At 41.0% G+C, this 23312-nt stretch overlaps 1 protein-coding gene across 2 annotated transcripts in view; it reads right to left on the bottom strand.

The window, feature by feature from the left end:
- Positions 1 to 23312, bottom strand: part of LOC124555545 — a 336715-nt gene that overhangs the window by 169775 nt on the left and 143628 nt on the right. For both annotated transcript variants that reach the window (XM_047129501.1, XM_047129499.1), the window contains exon 2: positions 5854 to 5954. In XM_047129501.1, the coding sequence (XP_046985457.1) occupies positions 5854 to 5945 (92 nt within the window). In that variant the 5' untranslated portion in view covers positions 5946 to 5954. The remainder of the gene's footprint in view (positions 1 to 5853; positions 5955 to 23312) is intronic.

The raw sequence follows: 23312 nt of genomic DNA on the forward strand, positions 1-23312 counted from the left end.
TTAGCACTGGAGGGCAGCGTGGAGAGTAAAAATCGTACAGGGAGACCAAGAGATGAATACACAAAACAGATTCAGAAGGATGTAGGTTGCAGTAGGTACTGGGAGATGAAGAAGCTTGCACAGGATAGAGTAGCATGGAGTGCTGCATCAAACCAGTCTCAGGACTGAAGACCACAACAACAACAACATATTGATATACCTCTTGCAGAAACGATCCAATTTATTGAGAATAATTTTAAAACAGAAAATATTCTCAATAATGAACAAATAGTGGGATTTGTTAGTTTATTGCACACTGCACTTGAATACAATTTTTTCTCCTTCAATAGTAAACTGTATAAATAAGAACATGGACTACCTCTGCGCAGTTATTTAGCAGCCTGTATGGCCGACATTTTTATTAACATCCAAGAAAATAAATATTAATGAGTTCCTTAACAGTGACAAAAATATCATGTTATACAAACGATATTCTGATTATATGTTCCTTATGTACCAAGGGCTGCCTGCTGATATTCGAGATGTTCAGGAAACTGTAAAGAGTCTACATAATAATATCAATTTTACCTGTGAATTACTAGATGATGTAGGTAGTATTAATAACTTACATTTGTCCATCAAGATCAAAGACAATATCATTTCCTTTGATATATTTAGGAAACCCACTACTACTGATAGTACTGTTTACAGTGCCTCTTGTCATCCAGAAAGCCATAAAACTAGCTGTTTTAATTCTATGATTGGTAGATTACTTCAAATTCCACTCCCTAATGGTGCTGTTCTGAGAGAGTTGCAGAATTTGGAATATGTGGCAACTGACAATGGCTATGATGCTAATTCAATACAAATAGAGAAACCAAATTATATAGCTGTTTCTTTTCTTGGTGTCCTCTGTTATCAAATTGCCAATGTGCTTAAATATATGGTGTTACAGCCCAGTCAATTACTTGTTCACAATGAGCAATCGATAAGTAATGTATCGAATAAATACGGAATTTATCAAATGAACTGTGAAAAGGACAAAATCCATGTAGATTAACTTTTGCTCAGCACCTCATTAATGAAAGACACAGAGTTCTGACTATTGATAACTTAGCCATTTTACATTTTGTTAATACAGGAGCACAAAAATGACCTCATAGAAGAAATAGAAATACATAAACTATTCAGGCTACACGACTGTAATTTATTAAATGAACACAATTATTTAAAAAACATTTTTTTCGATTGTACGAGGTGCGACAATAAAGTAATGAGACTGATATGGAAGAAAAAGTTGGTTACAGTTTTAGTCAAGTTTAGTGTTGTCTTCTTCAAATTAGCTCCCTTCTAATTGCACTCACTTTTTCCAGCGCTTCTGCCATTGATTGTAACATTTCTGGAACTCATCTTCTGTAATATCCTCCAAGACCATCGTCACAGCTTTTTGGACATCTTGTGTTGTTTGAAGATGGTATCCCTTGACCGCCATTTTGAATCTTGGAAATAGAAAAAAGTCGCACAGAGCGTTATCTGGTGAATAAGGTGGCTGTGGTAGTACTGAAATTTGTTTTGAGGTTAAGCACTGCTGTACTGACAGAGCAATATGGGATGGTGCATTATCGTGATGTAGAATCTTCAGTTATTATTAGACGAACCGTTTCTCGATTGATGTTCAGTTCTTCTGCAATAATTTTCACAGATAACCTTCAATCAAATCGTACGAATTCACACACCCTGGTCAAGTTGACATCCGGCCATGAGGTTCATGGTCGTCCACTGCGGTCTTCATCTTCAACATTCGTTCTGCCTTCACTAAACATTTTATGCCAAAGAAAAACTTGAGCTCTTGACATAACCTCCTCTCCAAAAGCTTTCTGAAGCTTACTGTAAGTTGTCGTCGCGTTTTCACCCAATTTAACGCAAAAAGAAATGGCATACCATTGTGCAATATTATGTAGTTGTATTTCCGTGACGAGAGACACAAACACATGTTAACTTATTACAGCACAACTCATGACTGAGCAGTTGCATCGATGTGCCACTTGGACTAGAAGCAGCTTATAGACCTAGGTAAAAGATATTGTGCCTACGCAAGCCTGCAGCGTTGCTACATCTTGCAAAGAAAATCAGTCTCATTACTTTATTGTCGCATCTCGTATATCTATGCACATAGGAGAATCCTGATTTATTACTTTAAATTTGTAATACTTACTAAACAGTAACATTGGTCTGAAACTGCAGCTTAATCTTTTGACGTATAACTGTCTTTTGTAAATCATTAAGTGCAGACATTACATGCATTAATGTTATTATTTCCCCTATTTATTCACATAAAGTTTCTCCTCCCACCCACATGTTATGTTTTCCCTCCTATTCCCCATACCTACTTCCCTGAACTTCCCTCCATATTTTCTCTCAATTAGTCCATTATGATCAGAGTGCTTCATTATGGTTTTCTGATATATAATTTATATTCTTTCTTATATGCAGATAATTAGTTATAGAAACATACCAACTTTCATAGGAACAACATTATAATTCAGTAAGTCATAATCAGAGCTACAATCATTTGATTGCAGTTACAATTAATGGCTATTTTCAGTAAGTTACAATTAGTATGTTATTTACAATAGTCAGCAGAGAGTGGTTATAATGAGGTATCAACTAACTATCTAACAGCTACACCTTATCATTCGTAAGAAACTAGCAGTTATGAGCCAATTTCCTTTATATCACGTCTCGTCCTCACCTCCTCCATCCCACCCCAACAACTCTTCCCCCCCTCAGGTTTCCCCCAACCTCACGCCCATGTGTCCAAGTTTTGCTCACGCAGTTTTATATAGCATATATCGTTTAGATTCTTTCTTTCTTCCCCACTTTTCTGTTTATTTAAAATCTTCCCTCCCCTAATATCCCCGCCCCTGCCCCCCACATGTTTTTTTCTTATAACTTGTCAACTTCGACTGCAATGCTTTATAGTCAGTCTATGACATATAAATGGATTCTCTCCCCTAGGAGCAGATAATTAGTTGCAGGAATCTATCAACAAACATTGAAATTCGGTAGGTCACAGTCAGTGCTACAATTATTTGATTGAAGTTGTATTCAGTAGGCTGCAGTCGGTAGGCTTCAATCAGTACGTTAGTTTCAATACTTCGAAGAAAGCTGTTGTAATCAGATCGCCACTAATTTGCTATTTACAGCCAGAAAGTCATTAACAGTATTTCAGGCAGTATAACTTGGCCATATATTGTTGTATTTAGTTGCTGTTAGTTAGTCACATACAATTACATTTAAACAGTTGTTCACAGCTATAGTTAGTCAGCTGTTTACTGTTTGGTAAGCTTGTTACATGTAGTTCGTGTTTGTCTCTTTAACACAGCTTTTTTCGATAAATAGATCTATAGTTACAAGTTGTTAGTCATCTAGAGTTATAAATGGCGATTCATTTTTAGCTGCAGGTGGTTAGCCACTTAAATTGCCAGGTAGTTAGCTATTTATTGTTAGAGATACTAAACTGTTTACAGCTAACAAATGATGATTCACTTTTGCTACAGTGGTTAGCTATGTATAAGAAACGAGCCATAGACATCCTATTTTTATAATTACTGGTGTTTCACTTTATACTTACAGGTAATCTTTTCGATTAACAAGTACTTTTAGTCATTGAACGCAAGTCAGTCAAACCTGTTGTACTTCTGTCATACAGTTACTATGAATGTCACTAGTAACTGTTAGTTCAGGACAATTTTGTACACATTCCTGAACCAGTTATTTCATTGTAACGGACATATAGAACTATGACTACGTCTTTTTCTTCTATAGTTATTTTTGAACTTTCATTTTGGATGCTGATTAGGAACTGCTTCTCTACTTCTCTACTTACACCATTTACTCTAGGGATACACTACAATTCCCTACGTATCGCTTACACAGGGATCGTGAGGATAACATTCGAATAATTACTGCAAGCACAGAGACATTCAAACAATCATTCTCCCCGCGTGAACAGGAAGAAACCCTAATAACTCGTTCAATGGGAAGTATCTTTTGCCATGCACCTCACGGTCGTTTTCAGAGTATAGATGTAGATGGAGGTGTAGATGTAGATTTATTGATTTTCGTCCCATGGTGCGTCTCGCGCGTTGTTCGCGCAGGAGTATTTCCTGTGAACACTCTACTGACTTCTCTACACCAGTTCAGAAATTGTGTTTTAAAACTTACCACACAATTATATAATGACGCTAGTTACAGTTGTTTCACGAACAGTATTTGCAACGTTGCATATGTTGTGGTATGAGTTTTTTCAAGGTAATGTAAGTATAGAACTGTGCGCGCGATTCCTTTCCTTTTTAGTCATTTCCTGACCCTTCATATTAGCTGCTAATGGAGAATTGTTTCTCCACTTACTCCATTTACAGTTCCCTGCTAGCATGCTGCTGGCGTCACTACATCTATTTCGGCAATTATTTCCTAAATTTCCCATTCGTAGTGCCACATATAGTTTGCATTAACTTATTTTAATCATCATTAACATGTAGGATTTTATACATTAGTTAACACGCTGGTTATGAGCACTGACATTTTCGTCTATATTTTATGGCAGCTATAGATTTGTAAGTTTTTATTTATTGCTTTTTTTACATTAACCCCGCTCTAAGACCACCTGTAGATATGCATGTCGTTAGTTGATTAGCTCCAGTTCTTGCTTAATGTCTGCACTTGTTGTCTGGTGTCCCTATACCATATTTGTACATGTGCTATGATCCATGTACAAGAACTCCATAGCTCTTCCTACATTAACGCATATTGTTCTTGTGTTTTCATAGGACTACAGTACTATGCTGCACACAACTGCGTATTTTTGACGCTCGCTAATAATGCTATAATTCTAAGTATGTACCTTCTCTTTGTCTTTAAATTTTTAAACTTTTACTTTTGAAATTTTCTAATATTCTTATATGGCTTGTACTTCTCTGTGATATATTTTTTTGTACAGTTTCCTTAAGAAGGGCACTTGGTGCCTGAAACCAGTGAAGAAATAAAATTTCTTTTCTGCAGCTGGTTGCTGATCTTTTCAACAAACATACTTACGATTGCTGAAGATGGATAAAGCACTGAAAAATCATTATTAACTGTCGAGTAAGTAGCATTGTCTCTATTATTTGACCAGGGAGAGAGCAGGTTTGGGGAGAGCGCAGGATTCCAAGCAGAATTTGGGCGTGTTACCAACCGAGGACTTAATTTTCCTTGCACGGCGCTCTCTCGCCTCATTTTTAGCTTGAAAATGATGTAATGTTCGCCTGTCGAAATGTCGGCGATTGTCGAAGACATCACCCGCCTGCATTTCCGAAGTTGTTAGAACAGTAGGTGTGATGCCTCTGTTTTTGTTTCATTCTTTTCAACTCCTGTGTTTGGCATCTATTTCTTATTTACGTTGCTAATAACTTATTGTTGCTATGTTAGGAATGAAGACTATCATCGCATGTTGACTTCAAAAAATCCTATAGATAAAATTTTCTATTTACAGTAAGTTACACCGAACGATGGGATAGCACTAATCATTTACTAGAACACGGCGTCTGTGCCAGAATACAACCAACACTTGCGGTATACCTCTCTAACAAACGACTGTCACTAGGTTAGGTGCTTTATACTTTGTATGCATTATCAACGGTCGATCCTAGTACGTTGGTTATACGCTCATGATTTCTGATAGGAAATACTCAGGCAAATGGAACAAAAATCTCTTTCCGACGCTATATTAACACTGTAAGTTTTCCCATAAAATAATTACCATTATTAGGGAAAGTCAGATTTATAATTGTACGTATGTGCGTTGACACATCAAAATCTGTCCAGAGTACTCACATGTTGCTAATGCTGTCTACAATTCCTCGTGCAGTCTCGGCTTCTCCACCAACGTAAGAAGTGTTTTGTAGAGTGTACCTCAGCAAATCCATGTCAGTTTCCTAGAAACAGCACAAACAATAATTTCTTTAATTGGGGTAGTTGCAGCTAAGCCTCTTGAAATATATAATATTCTGAGCAAAATACAGTTCACTTCTTGCTATCACCTTACTGTTATTACTATTTTCTAGGCAAGGCACTCCCCATTGCTCCTGCTTATACATCGCATGTCCAAAGTAGCGTGAACACACTTAAAAATAAATCTGTCATCAACCCGAAGATTGATTTGAACACCAGAATGCTTTACTAGACATGGTCCAGTTGGAGACTGTATGCCTTTACCTTCGCCTGACCTTTGAACTGACTCACCCTGCTGGTTATAGGGGGACATTCAATCCAGCGTGAGCTCCGACCCACGATACAGCTTAGCATTTTTCACATTTGCAAATCATTTCCAGGGGTGAAAAAAGAGGTAACTGTTACAAATAAAAACTGGGACAGACTGAGGACTGAACCTCGGACCTTTGTATTTATTGTCTTACACTCAGAGACCCAGCGATTGACAGCTGTAGTTCTTCATGAAAACGCTTCATGACACAGACACAAGACTTTCGACTAATATTCCTGGCGTACACGTAAGTCTCCCAAACATAAAAGTGAGGAGCCACTGACAAATTAGAAGAAAAAAAAAAAACAGAGAAAATTGTATGTCCTGGAAACTTGGTACAATACGATAAGAATTATCGACTACTTCCAGAAAAAAAGAGTGGATGTAAACCTTGAGACCATAAGAATGTGGACTGAGATCCGAGCTTGTGGAGAATCTGCAACGCGAGAGATCGGCGCAGCAGTTGGGAGTTGTTTGCCCTGCAGTGGGTGCTAATAACTAACGACCGCAACAGTATACAGCCATTCAAACTGAAGGAAATTTAGTCCATATACACTGTTGACTCACGTTATTGAGGTCACCCTGCTTGCATTTCAAGTACCGGTTTTCTTCAGCACACATCGCAAAATGGTTCAAATGGCTCTGAGCACTATGGGATTTAACAGCTATGGTCATCAATCCCCTAGAACTTAGAACTACTTAATCCTAACGAACCTAAGGACATCACACACATCCATACCGGAGGCAGGATTCGAACCTGCGACCGTAGCGGTCGCGCGGTTCCAGACTGAAGCGCCTAGAACCACTTGGTCACTTCGGCCGGCCGGTTCATGGGTATTTTGATACATGTTGTGCACAATGTTTCCCATAGCTGTTGGAGTTGGCGAGTCGTAATATCCACACATTGAGTATGATCACTGAGCAGATCTCACAGATCTATAATTGTGTTGCGTTCGAGGAATATTGCGGCCAGACAAAGTACCATGAACTCCTTATCATGCTCCTCCGCATATTTCATGGCACTTTCTACAGTGGACCGTGGCACGATATCTTAATGGAAGATTCATCAGGAGAGACGGTCTTCCTGAACAGGTGATCGTGGTCTCCGAGGATTGATTCATAACCAAATACGTACTTTCCGCATGAATTAACGGTCCGAGTGATTATCATAAAAGTGTTACCCATATTATAAATATGCCCACATCACATTTTATCCTTCCAGAAAAGGTTGCAGTAAGTTCATATTACTTGTCCAGCACCGGTGTATCCGGGCTAACCAACACTTTAGACGTTAGCGCAGCGCAAAGGCCACACAAGTACGACAGTAACACATTCTATCAAGTTGGCTCTGGGCACTATGGGACTCAACTGCTGAGGTCATTAGTCCCCTAGAACTTAGAACTAGTTAAACCTAACTAACCTAAGGACATCACAAACATCCATGCCCGGGGCAGGATTCGAACCTGCGACCGTAGCGGTCTTGCGGTTCCACATTCTATCAAGTATAGACATATATCTATACCAAAAAGAGCTATATTTACTTAAGGATACAAGTCACAAATCACACTGTCTTAAAATGATTAGTTATAGATTCGTGACGTTCTGCAGCACAGCGTAGCTCTTGTTACTCCTCTGTTAGCCCCACAACCGTTGAGCCAAGCAGCTGACGAATTCATTGCGCAGGAAGTCATCAGGACCGAAATGTTTCTGTTGAGCTGAACTTTGGATTGGCGCAGCAGATATTCTAGGAACTGTATTGTACACATCCCTAAACTATATTTTTGTCATCATTGTGAATTTCAAGAATTCGTCACTAATTCTAATCAGAATTGACATTTCATATACTTCTGCAACGGCCTATCTCTGGCTTTACAAAGTACAGTGAAGCAGTGTCGAAGTCCAACAGTATAAGAGTGCCAGCCAAAGATCTTCATACTTCGCGTCTTGCCCAATACAATACGGCCGCCATGAAGTGACACTACAATGCAAAAGAAAATACTTTCCGATTCTGCGCTCACATGAACCTATTATATAGCACATGCCAGATTTCTGGAGATCTTGATCGACTGTTTGAACAATAGTGGAAAAAAAGCTGGTGATAATTAGCTGTACCATATTAAAAATTTCCTGTGATCCAAGCGTTTACAGGAAAATAAGAAAATTTATTCTGCTTCATTTCACTTATGATTTACTCAAACATTCCAATTTTGTGCAAAAGAACCCCATGAAATATAGCAGAAATCAGTACATTAGGTACTATGTCATCCAACTTTTAAATACGCGTAATCCGCAAAACCGAGTGTTGTAAACAATGCAGACGCCTCTCGAACGAAAGTGACATCGATTACTCAGCCACGTCGCTACTAATAAATATTACGTGTATGTGATTATTAAACTACTGGCCATTAAAACTGCTACACCAAGAAGAAATGCAGATGATAAACGGGTATTCATTGGACAAATCTATTATACTAGAACTGACATGTGATTACATTTTCACGTAATTTGGGTGCATAGATCCTGAGAAATCAGTACCCAGAACAACCACCTCTGGCCATAATAATGGCCTTGATACGCCTGGGTATTGAGTCAAACAGAGCTTGGATGGTGTGTACAGGTACAGCTGCCCATGCAGCTTCAACACGATACCACAGTTCATCAAGAGTAGTGACTGGCGTATTGTGACGAGCCAGTTGCTCGGCCACTGTTGACCAGACGTTTTCAATTGGTGAGAGATCTGGAGAATGTGCTGGCCAGGGCAGCAGTCGAACATTTTCTGTATCCAGAAAGGACCGTACAGGACCTGAAACATGCGGTCGTGCATTATCCTGCTGAAATGTAGGGCTTCGCAGGGATCGAATGAAGGGTAGAGCCACGAGTCGTAACACATCTGAAATGTAACGTCCACTGTTCAAAGTGCCGTCAATGCGAACAAGAGGTGACCGAGATGTGACCAATGGCACCCTATACCATCACGCCGGGTGATACGCCAATATGACGATGACGAATATGCGCTTCCAATGTGCGTTCACCGCGATGTCTCCAAACACGGATGCGACCATCATGATTATGTAAACAGAACCTGGATTCATCCGAAAAAATGACGTTTTGCCGTTGGTGCACCCAGCTTCGTCGTTGAGTACACCATCGCAGGTGCTCCTGTCTGTGATGCAGCGTCAAGGGTAACCGCAGCCATGGTCTCCGAGCTGATAGTCCATGCAGTTGCAAACGTCGTCGAACTGTTCGTGCAGATGGTTGTTGTCTTGTAAACGTCCCCATCCGTTGTCTCAGGGACCGAGACGTGGCTTCATGATCCGTTACAGCCGCGCGGATAAGATGCCTTTTATCTCGACTGCTAGTGATACGAGGCCATTGGGATCCAGCACAGCGTTCCGTATTACCCTCCTGAGCCCGCCGATTCCATATTCTGCTAACAATCATTGGATCTCGACCAAAGCGATCAGCAATGCCGCGATACGATAAACCGCAACCGCAATAGGCTACAATCCGACCTTTATCAAAGTCGGAAACGTGATGGTACGCATTTCTCCTCCTTACACGAGGCGTCACAACAACGTTTCACCAGCCAACGCAGGTCAACTGCTGTTTGTGTATAAGAAATCGGTTGGAAACTTTCCTCATGTCAGCACGTTGTAGGTGTCGCCACCGGCGCCAACCTTGTGTGAATGCTCTGAAAAGCTAATCATTTGCATACCACAGCATTTTCATCCTGTCGGTTGAATTTCACGTCTGTAGCACGTCACCTTCGTGGTGTAGCAATTTTAATGGCCAGTAGTGTACATACAAACTGATCTTAAAATATATAATGGCATCTACATCCCAATTTCATACAAAATACATTTTTACATACTGGTAACTTGGTATCTGAAGTGATGAACTGCCCACAGCATTTATGTTGCCAGTGTCATAAACATTCGTACTGCAATTGCGACAGGTCCTATAGTTCGAGTTTTCAGGGAAACTATGTGCACTTTTGGATGCTACATGGTCTATTTTTGCAACACAGATACATGTTCAAGGTGACACATTTTTGGACTTGTGTTGTAATTCCTGCGGGATATATACCGTAAAGATACAAAGCACACGATGTATTTCTGGTGCACTGAATGTTCTGTTACCATTTGTAGAAAAATACCATGAGCGAAACTGCAAAACTCGTAGCATACGTAAAGGAAGCAATTACTCTGGTTATACGTGACTCTTCTAATGAATTACTGCAATATCTTGTTGGTCTGACAATGCCCTGCTTCACTTACTGTTATAGTTCATGACATGATATTTATAATCTGAAATGGGTCAATAATTCTCAACTGCGCACAACCTGAACGAAATTTAATGCCCAACTACAACATGACGTACGACGCAACGCACAGGAATCAGCTGGCACGTGACAGTTCTGTGCTCAGAGACCAGAGCTCTATCCAGATAGTACAGAGATAACTGGCTGACGCCCAACCGCTATGGCGGGACCAGTCAGAAGAACTAAGCCCTTGGACGTCTTGCTGAATATGGATAGGTCACTGCGAGCCTTGTCTTGTATTTTATCAGTACTGAACAAATGAGATGAAGTCGTCGTGGTCTTGGTTATTTGCTGCACTCAGTCCATCAAACCTGAGACTCCAGCCAGCACAGCTAAACTGTGGACTACATCGCGGAAACTGCTGTCATGATCAATCGCAACCCTGGTCTCTGATATTGTGGCATGCGAACCTCATACATCTTACAGGGTCTATGCTAGACCGATCATCATTTCGCATAATCGCCTATAAGACCCTTAACAATTGTTAATATACTCTGTCAAATAATACTGTTGCTCTATTTTTATTTTGGAATCCCCTTTCAGCGCTATGAGCTTTATTTAATCACAGAAAGCTGAAATGTTCTACCACAAGTAATGATTAACTTGTCCTTTCGGCATTAAAATGGTTTTTCCCTGTCTTTTTGTCATAGAGGAATTGACAAAATTTCTAGTTGATGTGATGAATGGCAGCTGGTTCTAGGGGGAAAAAACATGAGTTAATATGGATGAGTAGGAAAAACAAACCCACAATATTCGAATGCAGTATTAGTGGTGTGTTGTTTGACACAGTGACATCGATTAAATATCTGGGCGTAACGTTGCAAAGCGACGTGAAATGGAATGAGCATGTGACGCTTGTGGTGCGGAAGGCGAATGGTCGACTTCGGTTTATTGGGAGAATTTTAGGAAAGTGTGGTTCATCTGTAAAGTAGACAGTATATAGGACGCTAGTGCGACCTATTCTTGAGTACTGCTCCATTATTTGGGATCCGCAGCAGATCGGACTAAAGGAAGACATCGAAGCAATTCAGAGGCGGGCTGCTAGATTTGTTAGCGGTAGGTTCGAACAACGCGCAAGCGTTGCGGAGATGCTTCGGGAACTCAAATGGTAATCACTGGAGGGTGGGCGTCGTTCTTATCAAGGAACGCTATATAGAAAATTTAGAGAACCCACATTTGAAGCTGACTTCAGTAAGATTTTACTGCCACCAACATAAATTTCGCCTAAGGACCACCAAGATAAGAAAAATTAGAGTCATACGGAGTCTCTTGTCTGAGAGTGGAACAGAAATGGGAACGAATAATAGTGCACGTGCGATTCCATCACTGTTTCTGAAGTCGAGGTGTGTGACCTCTACTACGCGCTTCACAGTCGTTTGCAGAGTATGTATGGAACTGTAGATGTCAATTGGACTCGTCTTCGGATGGAGCGAGCTCCAAAACACCCTCCGGCCTTTCTGATTTAGGCAATTCGTGATTACCTTCAATAACTTCATATGAGATTGCTCCAACAACCCACTGCCGATTTCTTTCTCTGTGTCCAACCGTCCGACTTTCACAACTTCTCAGTCGCATTCCGTTGGTAGAATGCTGTCAGAAGCTATGTTTTTTTTTTTTCGAAAATGTCTGTTATATTTCGCTTAAGACAGTAACGAGGTATATCAGAAAGTTGAAAATTAATGACCCATCGACATCAAAGTCATTACACACAGCGCTCTTGCTCAGTTGCTGAAGGATGCTATAGAGACTCCACTGTGACTTTGTTGAAGAAACTGCTCCGATAATCGCTTGAAAAGATTTGGGGAGGTAGCCAACAGCCGTGCTGTTGCGTGTCCTGAATCCACAGTCATTATCATTACCATCATCATCGGTTTATGGAGTTTACAGATAACCTAATTCAGAATTGCCGGACAGGTATTGCAACCCCCCCCCCCCCCCCCCCACTCTCCCCCCCCCCCCCACTTTCTAAATATGAACCCAGTACCTCATCTCATCTGACGTTTGTTAAATATACAGATTAAATATACCACCTAAATACACCGACATAAATGATTCGTTAATCTTTTGTGACGGATGGAATCCAGAAGGACAAAGAATTTTAGTATTGTCCGTACCTAAAATGAAACTACTCATGTAGGATTATTTTTCATTTCGTTGATGTTGTCTATCTTACGCTACCATTTATTTGTCATCAAGCAACAATGGTTCCATTTTATGCCTAAAGTTTTCGTTCAATACAAAGCACAGTACTTTAGAGAATTCGATTTCGTGCCTGTGGATGACAAAGTGTTTTGAAATATGGCCTCTAGTGCACACGAACAACGAGACATGCTGTTCAGGTACACTACCTTTTTTAAATTAATATCATGACCACAATTCCAACTCATTGTAGTTCTTATTGTCTGAAAGTAAAATAAAGAGCCACCCACTGCTGATGATGATGAAATATCACTGTAACGTGTATGGGTGAGGAGAAAAAAGAAAGAAATATATTTTACTCAAAGCATAATCCCCAAACGATATTTTAACTGCTTAAGTAACCGCACTAACTTACTGTCACGCCAGTTCTTGACAGAATATTTCAGGCATTATGAATCAAAAAACACATGACAGTGATATAACAATTCACAGTATATTGTATTCTGCAGCATACTGTTGAATGTTATGCCAGTGCCGTGCGTTTTCTCATCCGTAATGCTTAATTAACCCTTTATACCCGTTTTTATTGATGCTGCTGTCGACGAGAGGTGAAATCGAAACGACAAAAACTCTGTTAACGCGTTACGTTGAGACAGCGAAATGTGTAAGTTTCTTGAACTGCATCCAGATATAACGGTGCATTTTTTTGTATTAGGAATGGGAGAAAAACTGCCAAAGAAGGCACTTGTATCGAATGCGAGGCAGTGTTCTATTCCAGTCATCTGAATATACGTGCACCTCGTGACAGCTCCCTTCCAGCACTTCCCCTGTAGCAATTTGGTGTCCCCTTTTCTTTGCCCTGTTTGTGACAGGGGCGGGGAGAAATAATGCAGTTTTCTAGCGACCCTAGCCGACTGGTGAGGGCTCATAACAAAGGAGCCAATTTCAGCAGCTGCGCCCTCAGAAAGACCCTACCGCAGGGGAAGTCATCCACGCGAGAGGGGAATGTGCGTGTGCGGCTCTTCCCACAGCAAGTTCTTACTCAGAGGGACCGAGAATCGTTGGCAAGTAGAATCAGTACAGTGAGGAAGTTTAAGAAGTTCCAAAATGATCTAAACATAATATCTATTTGTTGTAGCGGAAAGAAGCACGTATTTGACGTGGATAGGTAGAGTAAAAATTCAAAAAAATTGTGCAGTCTGAAAGTATGTAGATGTAGTTTCCATTTCCATTCCTTATACAGCCAAACAAAAGACTTTTTTCCCAAATATTACGTCGTAAATCATGATAGGATGCAAATGGTTCCAATGGCTCTAAGCACTATGGGACTTAACATCTGAGGTCATCAGTCCCCTAGACGTACAACTACTTAAACCTAACTAACCTAAGGACATCACACACATCCACGCCCGAGGCAGGATTCGAATCTGCGACCGTAGCAGCAGCGCGGTTCCGGACTGAAGCACCTAGAACCGCTCGGCTACAACGGCCGGCAGATCATGATAGGAAATATATTCCATGTATAAGAACTAATTTGTTTTGTTTTAGGGCGCAAAAAACAACAAGGTCATACGCACCCATTTCAGAACCTTAGAACACTAAGACGAAAAAGGAGTTAAGAGCGACTGCTCGTTAAGCCAAATCGGTGGAAGGAAAGAGAGCTAGGAACAAGGACTTCCTCTTGGAGAAAGGTCCACAAAATACGCCGTAGAGACAACAGAGGTCCCGAAGTAAAGATTAAATGAAGGGCTTATTTCAATAGTGGTACAAGTCCATTACCTCCACTTTTCTGCCTATAATGCTTCTGGAATTAATGATCCAAGCAAACAGAAAGAAAGGTTCACCTCTAGAAAGAAGACATATGCTTGAATATTTCTGGTATCTCAACAGCAGATTTTTCAGCGCTCATTTAACTTTAGGACTCTGTATCTCAATATGAACAAAAATGGATTTGTACCACTATTGAAATAAGCCCTTCAAATGTCCTTCCCATACTGCAACGACGGATAAAAAGTAAAACGCGGTCGACGGCCAGCGCGTCGTTCGCTATAACCGCCGATAACTGAAGACGCAAACACACATTACAGCGTAAGTGATTAAAAAATGGCATTCGGTCAGGAAATGGCGAACCGTCAAAGACTGATGACAATGAGGACAAAGTGGTGAGGGATCACCACTTAACAAATGGCGATGGCTAAAACGACAGTGCCCAGTGCGCAGTCTAGCTAAAATGATCTCCTGTTTTAAACGACATAAATATAGGCTAGCTACGATTGCTCTGTGTGGAAATACGATGGGTTACACTATTACACTTTATTATAGCAGGCCAAGTAATTTTTAGCACTGCACATCAAAGTGACAGAACAAAATGACACTTTTTTTCAACACACATATTGTGTCCCAGTTCCGTTAGGACCACTTGTGTGAAATTCCGAGCTACAATGCTATCTCGCGACAAGTTGCGCCGTTACGATCTTTGAATTTTCAAAAACAGCTGGGTAGAAAGCCAATGCGCAAATGTGACAGTAAGTGTCTGACACTCGTCGGAATGTGGCAGTGGAGAAATGAGGTAACATCAAGTTCTCTGAGTCCCCCAGCGTTGGTGGGCGAGAATTCGTTGAATTCGACCCGAATCTCGAGAGGCAAGTCCTCGGTTGCTCCTCCATGACGACAGCTCAGGCAACAAAGCGAAGATTGTGTACGAGTTCTTGGCCGGCAAATGGATCACAATCTGGATCACCCACCGTATTCGCCGGATTTGGCCGCAGTCAACTTTTGGTTGTTCCCTGCATGAAGTTGGCATTGAAAAGACATCGTTATGACGCAGTTAAGGACACCCAAGAAAACTGTACTGCAGTACTAAATGCAACTCCAAAAGACGACTGTTACAAAGCGCTATTAAAACGACTTCAGCCGTGTTTTGATTCAGGCGGAGACTAATTTGAATAAACACAGTAATTTTCTGAACATGATCCAATACTTTTATTTTTCACAACCACAGTCCAACTGAACGGGGTACAGTGTTAGTCGCCAACCCTCTGAAACAAGAGTCAGAAAGTTCTACAGCCCATTCAAGTTCTCAACAATAGAAATCCGCTCCTTGGTCACGGAGCCATTACAGAACCGCTGAGCGATGGTCCTCATACTCAGAAAATCTATGCCTGCGGCGAATCGATACCCCGGTTGCCTGCGCAATGCCCTCTGTGGTCGATGTCGAGAATCTTCGTTCCCCATCAGCGTCATCCACGTCTGTGCCTTGGTCAAATTGTTGGCACTATTTCACTACGGCTGGACGTAACAATTCATTTCGCCCATTATCGTCAGAATTTCATGATGAATATGTGTGCAAATTGACGTTTGGCCCAAAAGAATCGTGCTGTCCCGCGTAATTCAGCATTGGAATACGTTCCCAATTGCCGCGCCATTTCATCAACACACTGTTATGCACCAGTTATCCGTCTCAGCAGAACTATCTCTGCACAAAACCCAGAACATGTACTCTCTTCTGACATGGCCTCTCTTATTGCGGAATGGTCATAGCGTGGGACGACATGTATAACTAACTTTCTGAAGCCTCTCGTATATGCTAACTTCTATTCTATTAGAAGGAACTTAGGAAAACTATTTCAAATGTGTGTAACATACTCATGTTGAAGTGAACAGTCATAATGGAAACAAGTACACAGTCAAAAAAGAACGACGGAGCAACCAATTCCTGCTGCCTTGACTTTCAGTTTTAGCACATTTCTCGACAGCCTCACGTAAAGCTACAGAAACAGTAATTGCACTCATGCTTATCACTGTCATTGTTGTATATGAATGGGTCATAGTATTAATGGATTGCACATCAGATTCTGTCTTTTTCACCTCGAAATGAAAATGTATGGTTTGCTCGCAGTTCTTTCACGAGAGGTGACTGATAGGCGGGCGTTAGACACAACAGATGTCGGGATAACAACAAAATTCGTCTTCACGTCAGCTACGAATTAATGGCATCACCTCTACACTTTTGCTTGGAGTAAACATAGTTGTTTTGCGACTACCTATTAACATCATTCTTTTGCGACCACCTATACTGAATGATTTCTTGACCCTGCTTAATCAGGTCATAGAAGACTTGAAATCAGCGATGTTCATCGCAATTGGTTCAAAATGGTTCAAATGGCTCTGAGCACTATGGGACTCAACTGCTGAGGTCATTAGTCCCCTAGAACTTAGAACTAGTTAAACCTAACTAACCTAAGGACATCACAAACATCCATGCCCGAGGCAGGATTCGAACCTGCGACCGTAGTGGTCTTGCGGTTCCAGACTGCAGCGCCTTTAACCACACGGCCACTTCGGCCGGCCATCGCAATTGCGATTCGGAGGGTCCAGTTTCGCAGATCTTCTTCGGTAACAGGTGCATTACCTCTCGCGAGCAGCTCTACGTGGTCCATATCGCAAGAAAACTCCTCTAAAGAATGTTGTTCCTTTGTTGCCACCCTGTGCATTATATTTGTCGTACAGTTTATCTTTCATAGTTTTGCGAGTTTCATTTTGGCGCTTATTTATTACTTTGTTTAAGTCTTTCTTCTGTTTATACAGTTCTCGGTCAGATTCTACGAAGCAAAACCGAGTTTGCACACCGCTTAACATCAAGCGTTAAACACAATAAATTTTAATTCAGTTTTTTCTCCATTGTTAACACTATGCTGCCGCAGTAGCTACTGGTAGTTATTATGGATATAAAATGAATTGCAAATTTAAGTGAACAGTTATAGTAGATAATTGTTTCAGAGAAACTATCAACGAGAACGTCACGGGATCCTTTGGTTGACGCGAGACCGTCACGGAGACGCTGAACAAATTTCAATGGCAGACGCTGCAAGAGAGGTGTGGTGCATCACCGAAGGGTTTATTGTTAAAATTCCGACAGCGTACGTTTCGGGGAAGGGTTAAGCAAATTATTAATTCTCACATACGTCTCGCCAAATGACCACGAGAAAATTAAAGGAATTAGAGCTCATACATCTACATCTACATCTATACTCCGCGAGCCACCTTACGGTGTGTGGCGGAGGGTACTTATTGTACCACTATCTGATCCCCCCTTCCCTGTTCCATTCACGAAGGTTTAGTGACAATTTTACGTTCCACGTGTCATTCGTAAATAGGACAGGGAAATGGGAAAAAGACAGTGTTAACGAGAGTACTCTCAGCCACGCACCATAAGGTGGCTTGCGCAGTGTAGTTGTAGGGATAAATGTAGAAGTACGATTCTTACAATTCGTTCATATTAAATTGAGTACAGTCGTCGCCATATAACAGCTGCGTTGAAGTTTAGTAATTTTCTACCTTTGTTTCATTATTACGATCCACTAACTTACGGAATAATACAATAAGCAAATAAACAATTTTCAAGCTGCAAAGCAATACTGGCAAGTCTCAACACTGTTAATAACTGAGATAAACATTCCTGAGTCCACAATTTAACGTTTAATTGGTGCACGTCAGAGCTTTCGTAGCTCGTAAGCGAAAGCTGAAGGTTTGAGGCGATATGTGTTATTAACGAAACGACAGGTATGATTCGCTCAGATCACGCAAATTTACGCAGATGAGGGAAGCTCAGCTCCTAATCCGAACAACAGACAGTGATGCACCACTGGCTCTGAGTTCACTTCATATTCTTATCGGCAGTTAGGCTTATCGAACACAGAAAATCCTGTCAATCGATACGTGCGCTAATACCTGTTGTACGGTATAAACTGGCTATCTTTCTCCATCGTCAAATAATGATCAAGGGTGTCAGTTATAAAAACACACACAGAAAGAAACTTTATTTCAATATCGAATTTCTTGTTAGGCATATTATCATTGGTTATTGTTGGTAAGATCATCTAGATTACGCTAAAGAGAAAATTCCTGGACTCGGTAATATAGTAGGCTACGGAAATACGATTGGTGATAGATTTAGTTAACAGCGACCACTTTTTTCATCTGGATAAACCCTGAAACCTAGATCTTTGTTTAAACTGCTTTCAAAGAAGATATCGTTTTATAGCTACGTCTATCGAGAAACCAACGCCTATCATCACGTCGAACGGCAGAACAATTGGTGATGATATTTTAACATTCTACAAGATATAAATGACGCACATTGGAATATTTTTTACGCACAATACGGAGACCTAAGCGGCATGCGAATCTTTGTAGTCTGTCCACAATAGCATTACTTGAACAAGAGTTCGGCAGCCTGTGACGCACTCACAAGGTAGTTGTCTCGTTCTCAGCTGAAATAATTTTTCTGTTATACTCTGCTCACATAGAGTTCATCAGGATTAGAAGAATAGCAGAGCGATACGGGCAGAAATCGGTTGTTCTCGTTTCAGAAGAAGTATCCCGCCATTCGCCAAAAATATTTGAAAGGCATCGAAGAAAATCTAAATCAGGCTCATAGAAACAGAGTTTCTTCGTGGGCTCAATCTAATAGGGGTCCGTGGCTCAACTTTTTGGTTACCACGCTCATTTCTATTCTTTATGGTATTTCTGCACACCGAAAATCTTCTGTATATGAATCAACATGGGTACCGAAAACAACGATCGTATGAAACCCAGGTCACTCTGTTCACCCGCGAGTCCCAGAAAGAGGTAGATACATGATCCCAGAAAGATGCGGTATTTCATGCCTTCCGGAAGCTATTCGATACAATTCTGCACTGCCGCCTATTGAGCAAAACACGAGCATGCGGAATATTAGGCCGACTGTGTGACTGGACTGAAGAGTTTCTAGCAAACAGAACACAGTATGTCATTCTGAACGGAGAGAACTGTTCAGACGTAAAAGTAACTTCGGACCCCAAGGGAGTGCTATGGGAGCAATAGTTTTCACAATATATATAAATGAACTAGTAGATAACGTCGGAAGTTCCATGAGGCTTTTAGCGGATGATGCTGTTGTGCACACAGAAGTAGCAACGTTAAGAAATTGTAACGAAATGCAGGAAGATCTGCAGTGGATCGACGTTTGGTGGTCCCGTCGGAGGTTCGAGTCCTCCCTCGGGCATGGTTGTGTGTTTCTCCTTACGATAATTCAGGTTAAAGTAGTGTGTAGGCTTAGGGACTGATGACCTTAGCAGTTAAGTCCCATAAGATTTCACACACATATGAACATTTTGACGTTTGGTGTAGGGGGTGGCAGTTGACCGTCAACACGAACGAATGTGACAAATTGTGCGTAAACAGAAGGAAATATCATTTTCTGTATGATTACACGATTGCAGAACAATCACTGGAAGCAATTACTTCCAAAAAAATAGCCAACCATATTCGTACGGAGCGGTTTGAAGTGGAACGGCCACATAAAATTAGTCGGCAGATGCCAGACTGAGATTCATTGGAAGAATCCTCAGTAAATGTATTCCGTGAACAAAGAAGTAGCCTTGCAACGCACTAGTTCGACCAATATTTGAATATTGCTCCTCAGTCTGGGATCTGCACCACATATAATTGGTAGAGGAAATAGGGAAGATCCAAAGAAGAGCACGTTTCGTCGCAGGCTCGTTTAGTAAGCGCGAAAGCGTCCTCGAGATGTTGTCAACACCAATGGCAGACGCTACAGGAGAAGCATTCTACATCATGGTATGATCGACTCTTAAAATTCCGGGCGTGTACGTTCCTAGACGAGCCAACGAATATATTGCTTCCCCCCATGTATATCTCGCGAAAAGATCATGAAGAAAAATTAGAGAGATTCAAGCCCACACGGAGGGTTAGCAGCGAACCTTCTTCCCGCGAACCACATGTGACTGGAACAAGAAAAGGGGGAAGTGATAGTGGCACACACAGTACCCTCCGCCACACACCGGAGTATAGATGCAGATGTGAATGTAGATGCAGATATCTTTCAGTAGAAATGTGTTGTTCTGTGAATTCTCGCGAACTTTCACATCCCACCTTAGATGAATGATTTTTTAAATTGATTTCTTACATTTAGTTCTGTACATAAATGGTTAGAGTGATTGCAAACGTTAAAGTCCCCGCTCTATTCTCGGGGCACATCGAGAGGAGCCAAAGTTTATGTAAGAGGCGGCGGACACATCGGCACTTTTTATTACTAAGTTCAATCTATATCGCAATTACTTCATATCTCATACATTACTCATTTCGACATTTGCTATCGTAAGATCATACGGAACGTCATTTCATACAGTGTATATCAATATAATCGGTGTCGGATGTTGAAGTGCGGAATGATCTGATATTGGAAACGCCAAAACAGATAATATGTGAGATATATATAAAAAATAAAATAAACGGCTGAAAGCAAGGAGAAATTACAGCAGCTGCTTTTCTCAAGGACATAAAACTTGACCCTATGGCTTATCGGTGAGAGCATCCTCTTGGGTAAAAGATCCCGGAGGTGAAACAGCCACCCATTCAGATCTCCAGGCGGGGACTACACTGGAGGATGTCATTAGGAACAACCATTCTGAGGCTCGGAGGGTGGAATGTTGGATCTCTTAACCAAGTAGGGATGTTAGAAAATTTGAAAAGAGATATGGATAGGTTGAAGTTAGATATGCCAGGAATTAGTGAATTGCGTTGGCAGGACGAACAGGAAGACTATAGATTCATATGCAGCTGCAATCTGTGGTCAACATTTTCCTAAATGAAGAGAAAAAAATCATAGGTTGACGTCTCCATTTTGATGATTGATTACTTCTGCGTTTTTAACCCACGACCTGCCTGGTTATTGCTTGCGCTTCACTTATATTTTGTGCTCCGTCATAATGAGTAAATTTTGGTTTGTTTTTGGTACTTGTACAGTACTAAGGCCCCCCTTATAAATAGGAGACGTATATCAGAAAAGGCGGTAGCTCTAACTTTTTTTTCCACTAGACGCACCTAAAAACATTGAGATTATATGTGACGGCCTAGAGAAAAACAAAATGAAGGCATTCGGCTGCTCGTGTTTTACGTAAATCCACTTCCTTACCTACATCAATCTCCATGTTTCATCAGCACAAGGTGTTCTGCCTAACTGGCAGGTTACAAGCACCATTGTTGTCTCTGATCCTGTTCGAGACCAGTTGCTTCGTTTTCTAGTATCTTCTTCGTTTCGCTTCATCCAGCATTTATCTGCTTCTCCCTACTATTTTCTTCTGTCCTTCGCCTGTACGTTCGATAGTTGTTGTTACAATTTATTTCCCTTGCAGTATACGCAACAGCCAAATTGCGCTCCTTTTCTTAACCAGTTTTAGGAGAGTTCTTTGCTCCTATACCTTTTCCATTACTTCACTGTCCTTCACTTTATCCACCCATTTTTTATCCTCCACTGTCCTCCAAACCCATGTCTCGAATGCTTCAATTTTCTCTCACACACATTCCTTCAGTAACCAGTTTTCACAGACGTACGGAAAAGCACGCCACACGTAGCATTTAACCAACTTCTTCCTTAACCCCGACACCATTTTGGTTTATAGTAAGCGTTTGCTTTTCTGGAAAGCTTGCTTTACCATTGCAATTCGTGATTTTTTTTCGCTCATCCAGTAGCAAGTTAACATGTTCCTCAAATAGCTGTACTGTACAATCCGTTCAGTGCGATCTTATTTTCCACTTTCATACCTTCTTTGTCACTTAATCTCATCGTGTTGGTTTCCTGTGTGTTGATTTTCTTTACTCTTGCAATCGTTCTTTAATTGTGGATAGTGCTCTATGAAGAGACACCGTTTTAGCTCCAAGCAGCACAATGTCATTCCAGCCTCATATTCTTCGTTGTCTACGTCTCTGCTTCATTATCAGGTCTTTGATAAATGGCAAACAGAATTGGTGATTACAGGAGTACTCTGAAATTCGCTCTTCAGTGCTTAGCAGAGGTTTCAAAGAACGACTTTCAGACTATTTCTCTGCCGCTCAGCTCTCGAATAGCACGTGAGAAAAACGAATACCCAAATCATTCCGTGCGAGCTATGATCCATCCTATTTTATCATAATGATAATTTCTTCCGATGTACGTGGGAATGTAATCGCGAGCCGCTTTGTGTTGACAGGGTCACATGCTCCCTGTAATAGAGTCAACGGTATCGACGTTGTCGTGCAGTGCGGTACACGGTTTATACAAGATAAGAGCAACTGACACTATAAAACCCCCAGATAACTCTGGAGAGCTCAGAGCGTCACAAGATAACGGTAAATCATATCCACGATTATCGCTCTTTACAGGCATTACCAGATAAATCATCTGTCGTATCAATATCTGGTAACAATGAAGTATTTGTGTCAAGAATATATACGGCAATGGGAAAAGAGCTAGACAAGTACGTATGGCTAAGGGCGTCGTCATATAGGACGTAAAAGCTGTAGTGGACGTAGAGCTTTATGATTTTTGTGACGTCACTTCCTGTTACTTCACATTGTGAAGACGTGAAACACGAAATAAGTTCTGCAATATGTCGCCAACGTGCTACGAAACGTTGAACCAGTAAGACGCAAGAATACTCGGTACATCACAAGCAGTATTTGGCAGACGCCATACTGGATTTCGACGTTTTCATTTGAAACCCATACTTCATGGATTTTATGTTACAACTT

The sequence above is a fragment of the Schistocerca americana genome, chromosome X, assembly GCF_021461395.2.
Source record: "Schistocerca americana isolate TAMUIC-IGC-003095 chromosome X, iqSchAmer2.1, whole genome shotgun sequence".
Taxonomy (NCBI): Eukaryota; Metazoa; Arthropoda; class Insecta; order Orthoptera; family Acrididae; genus Schistocerca; species Schistocerca americana.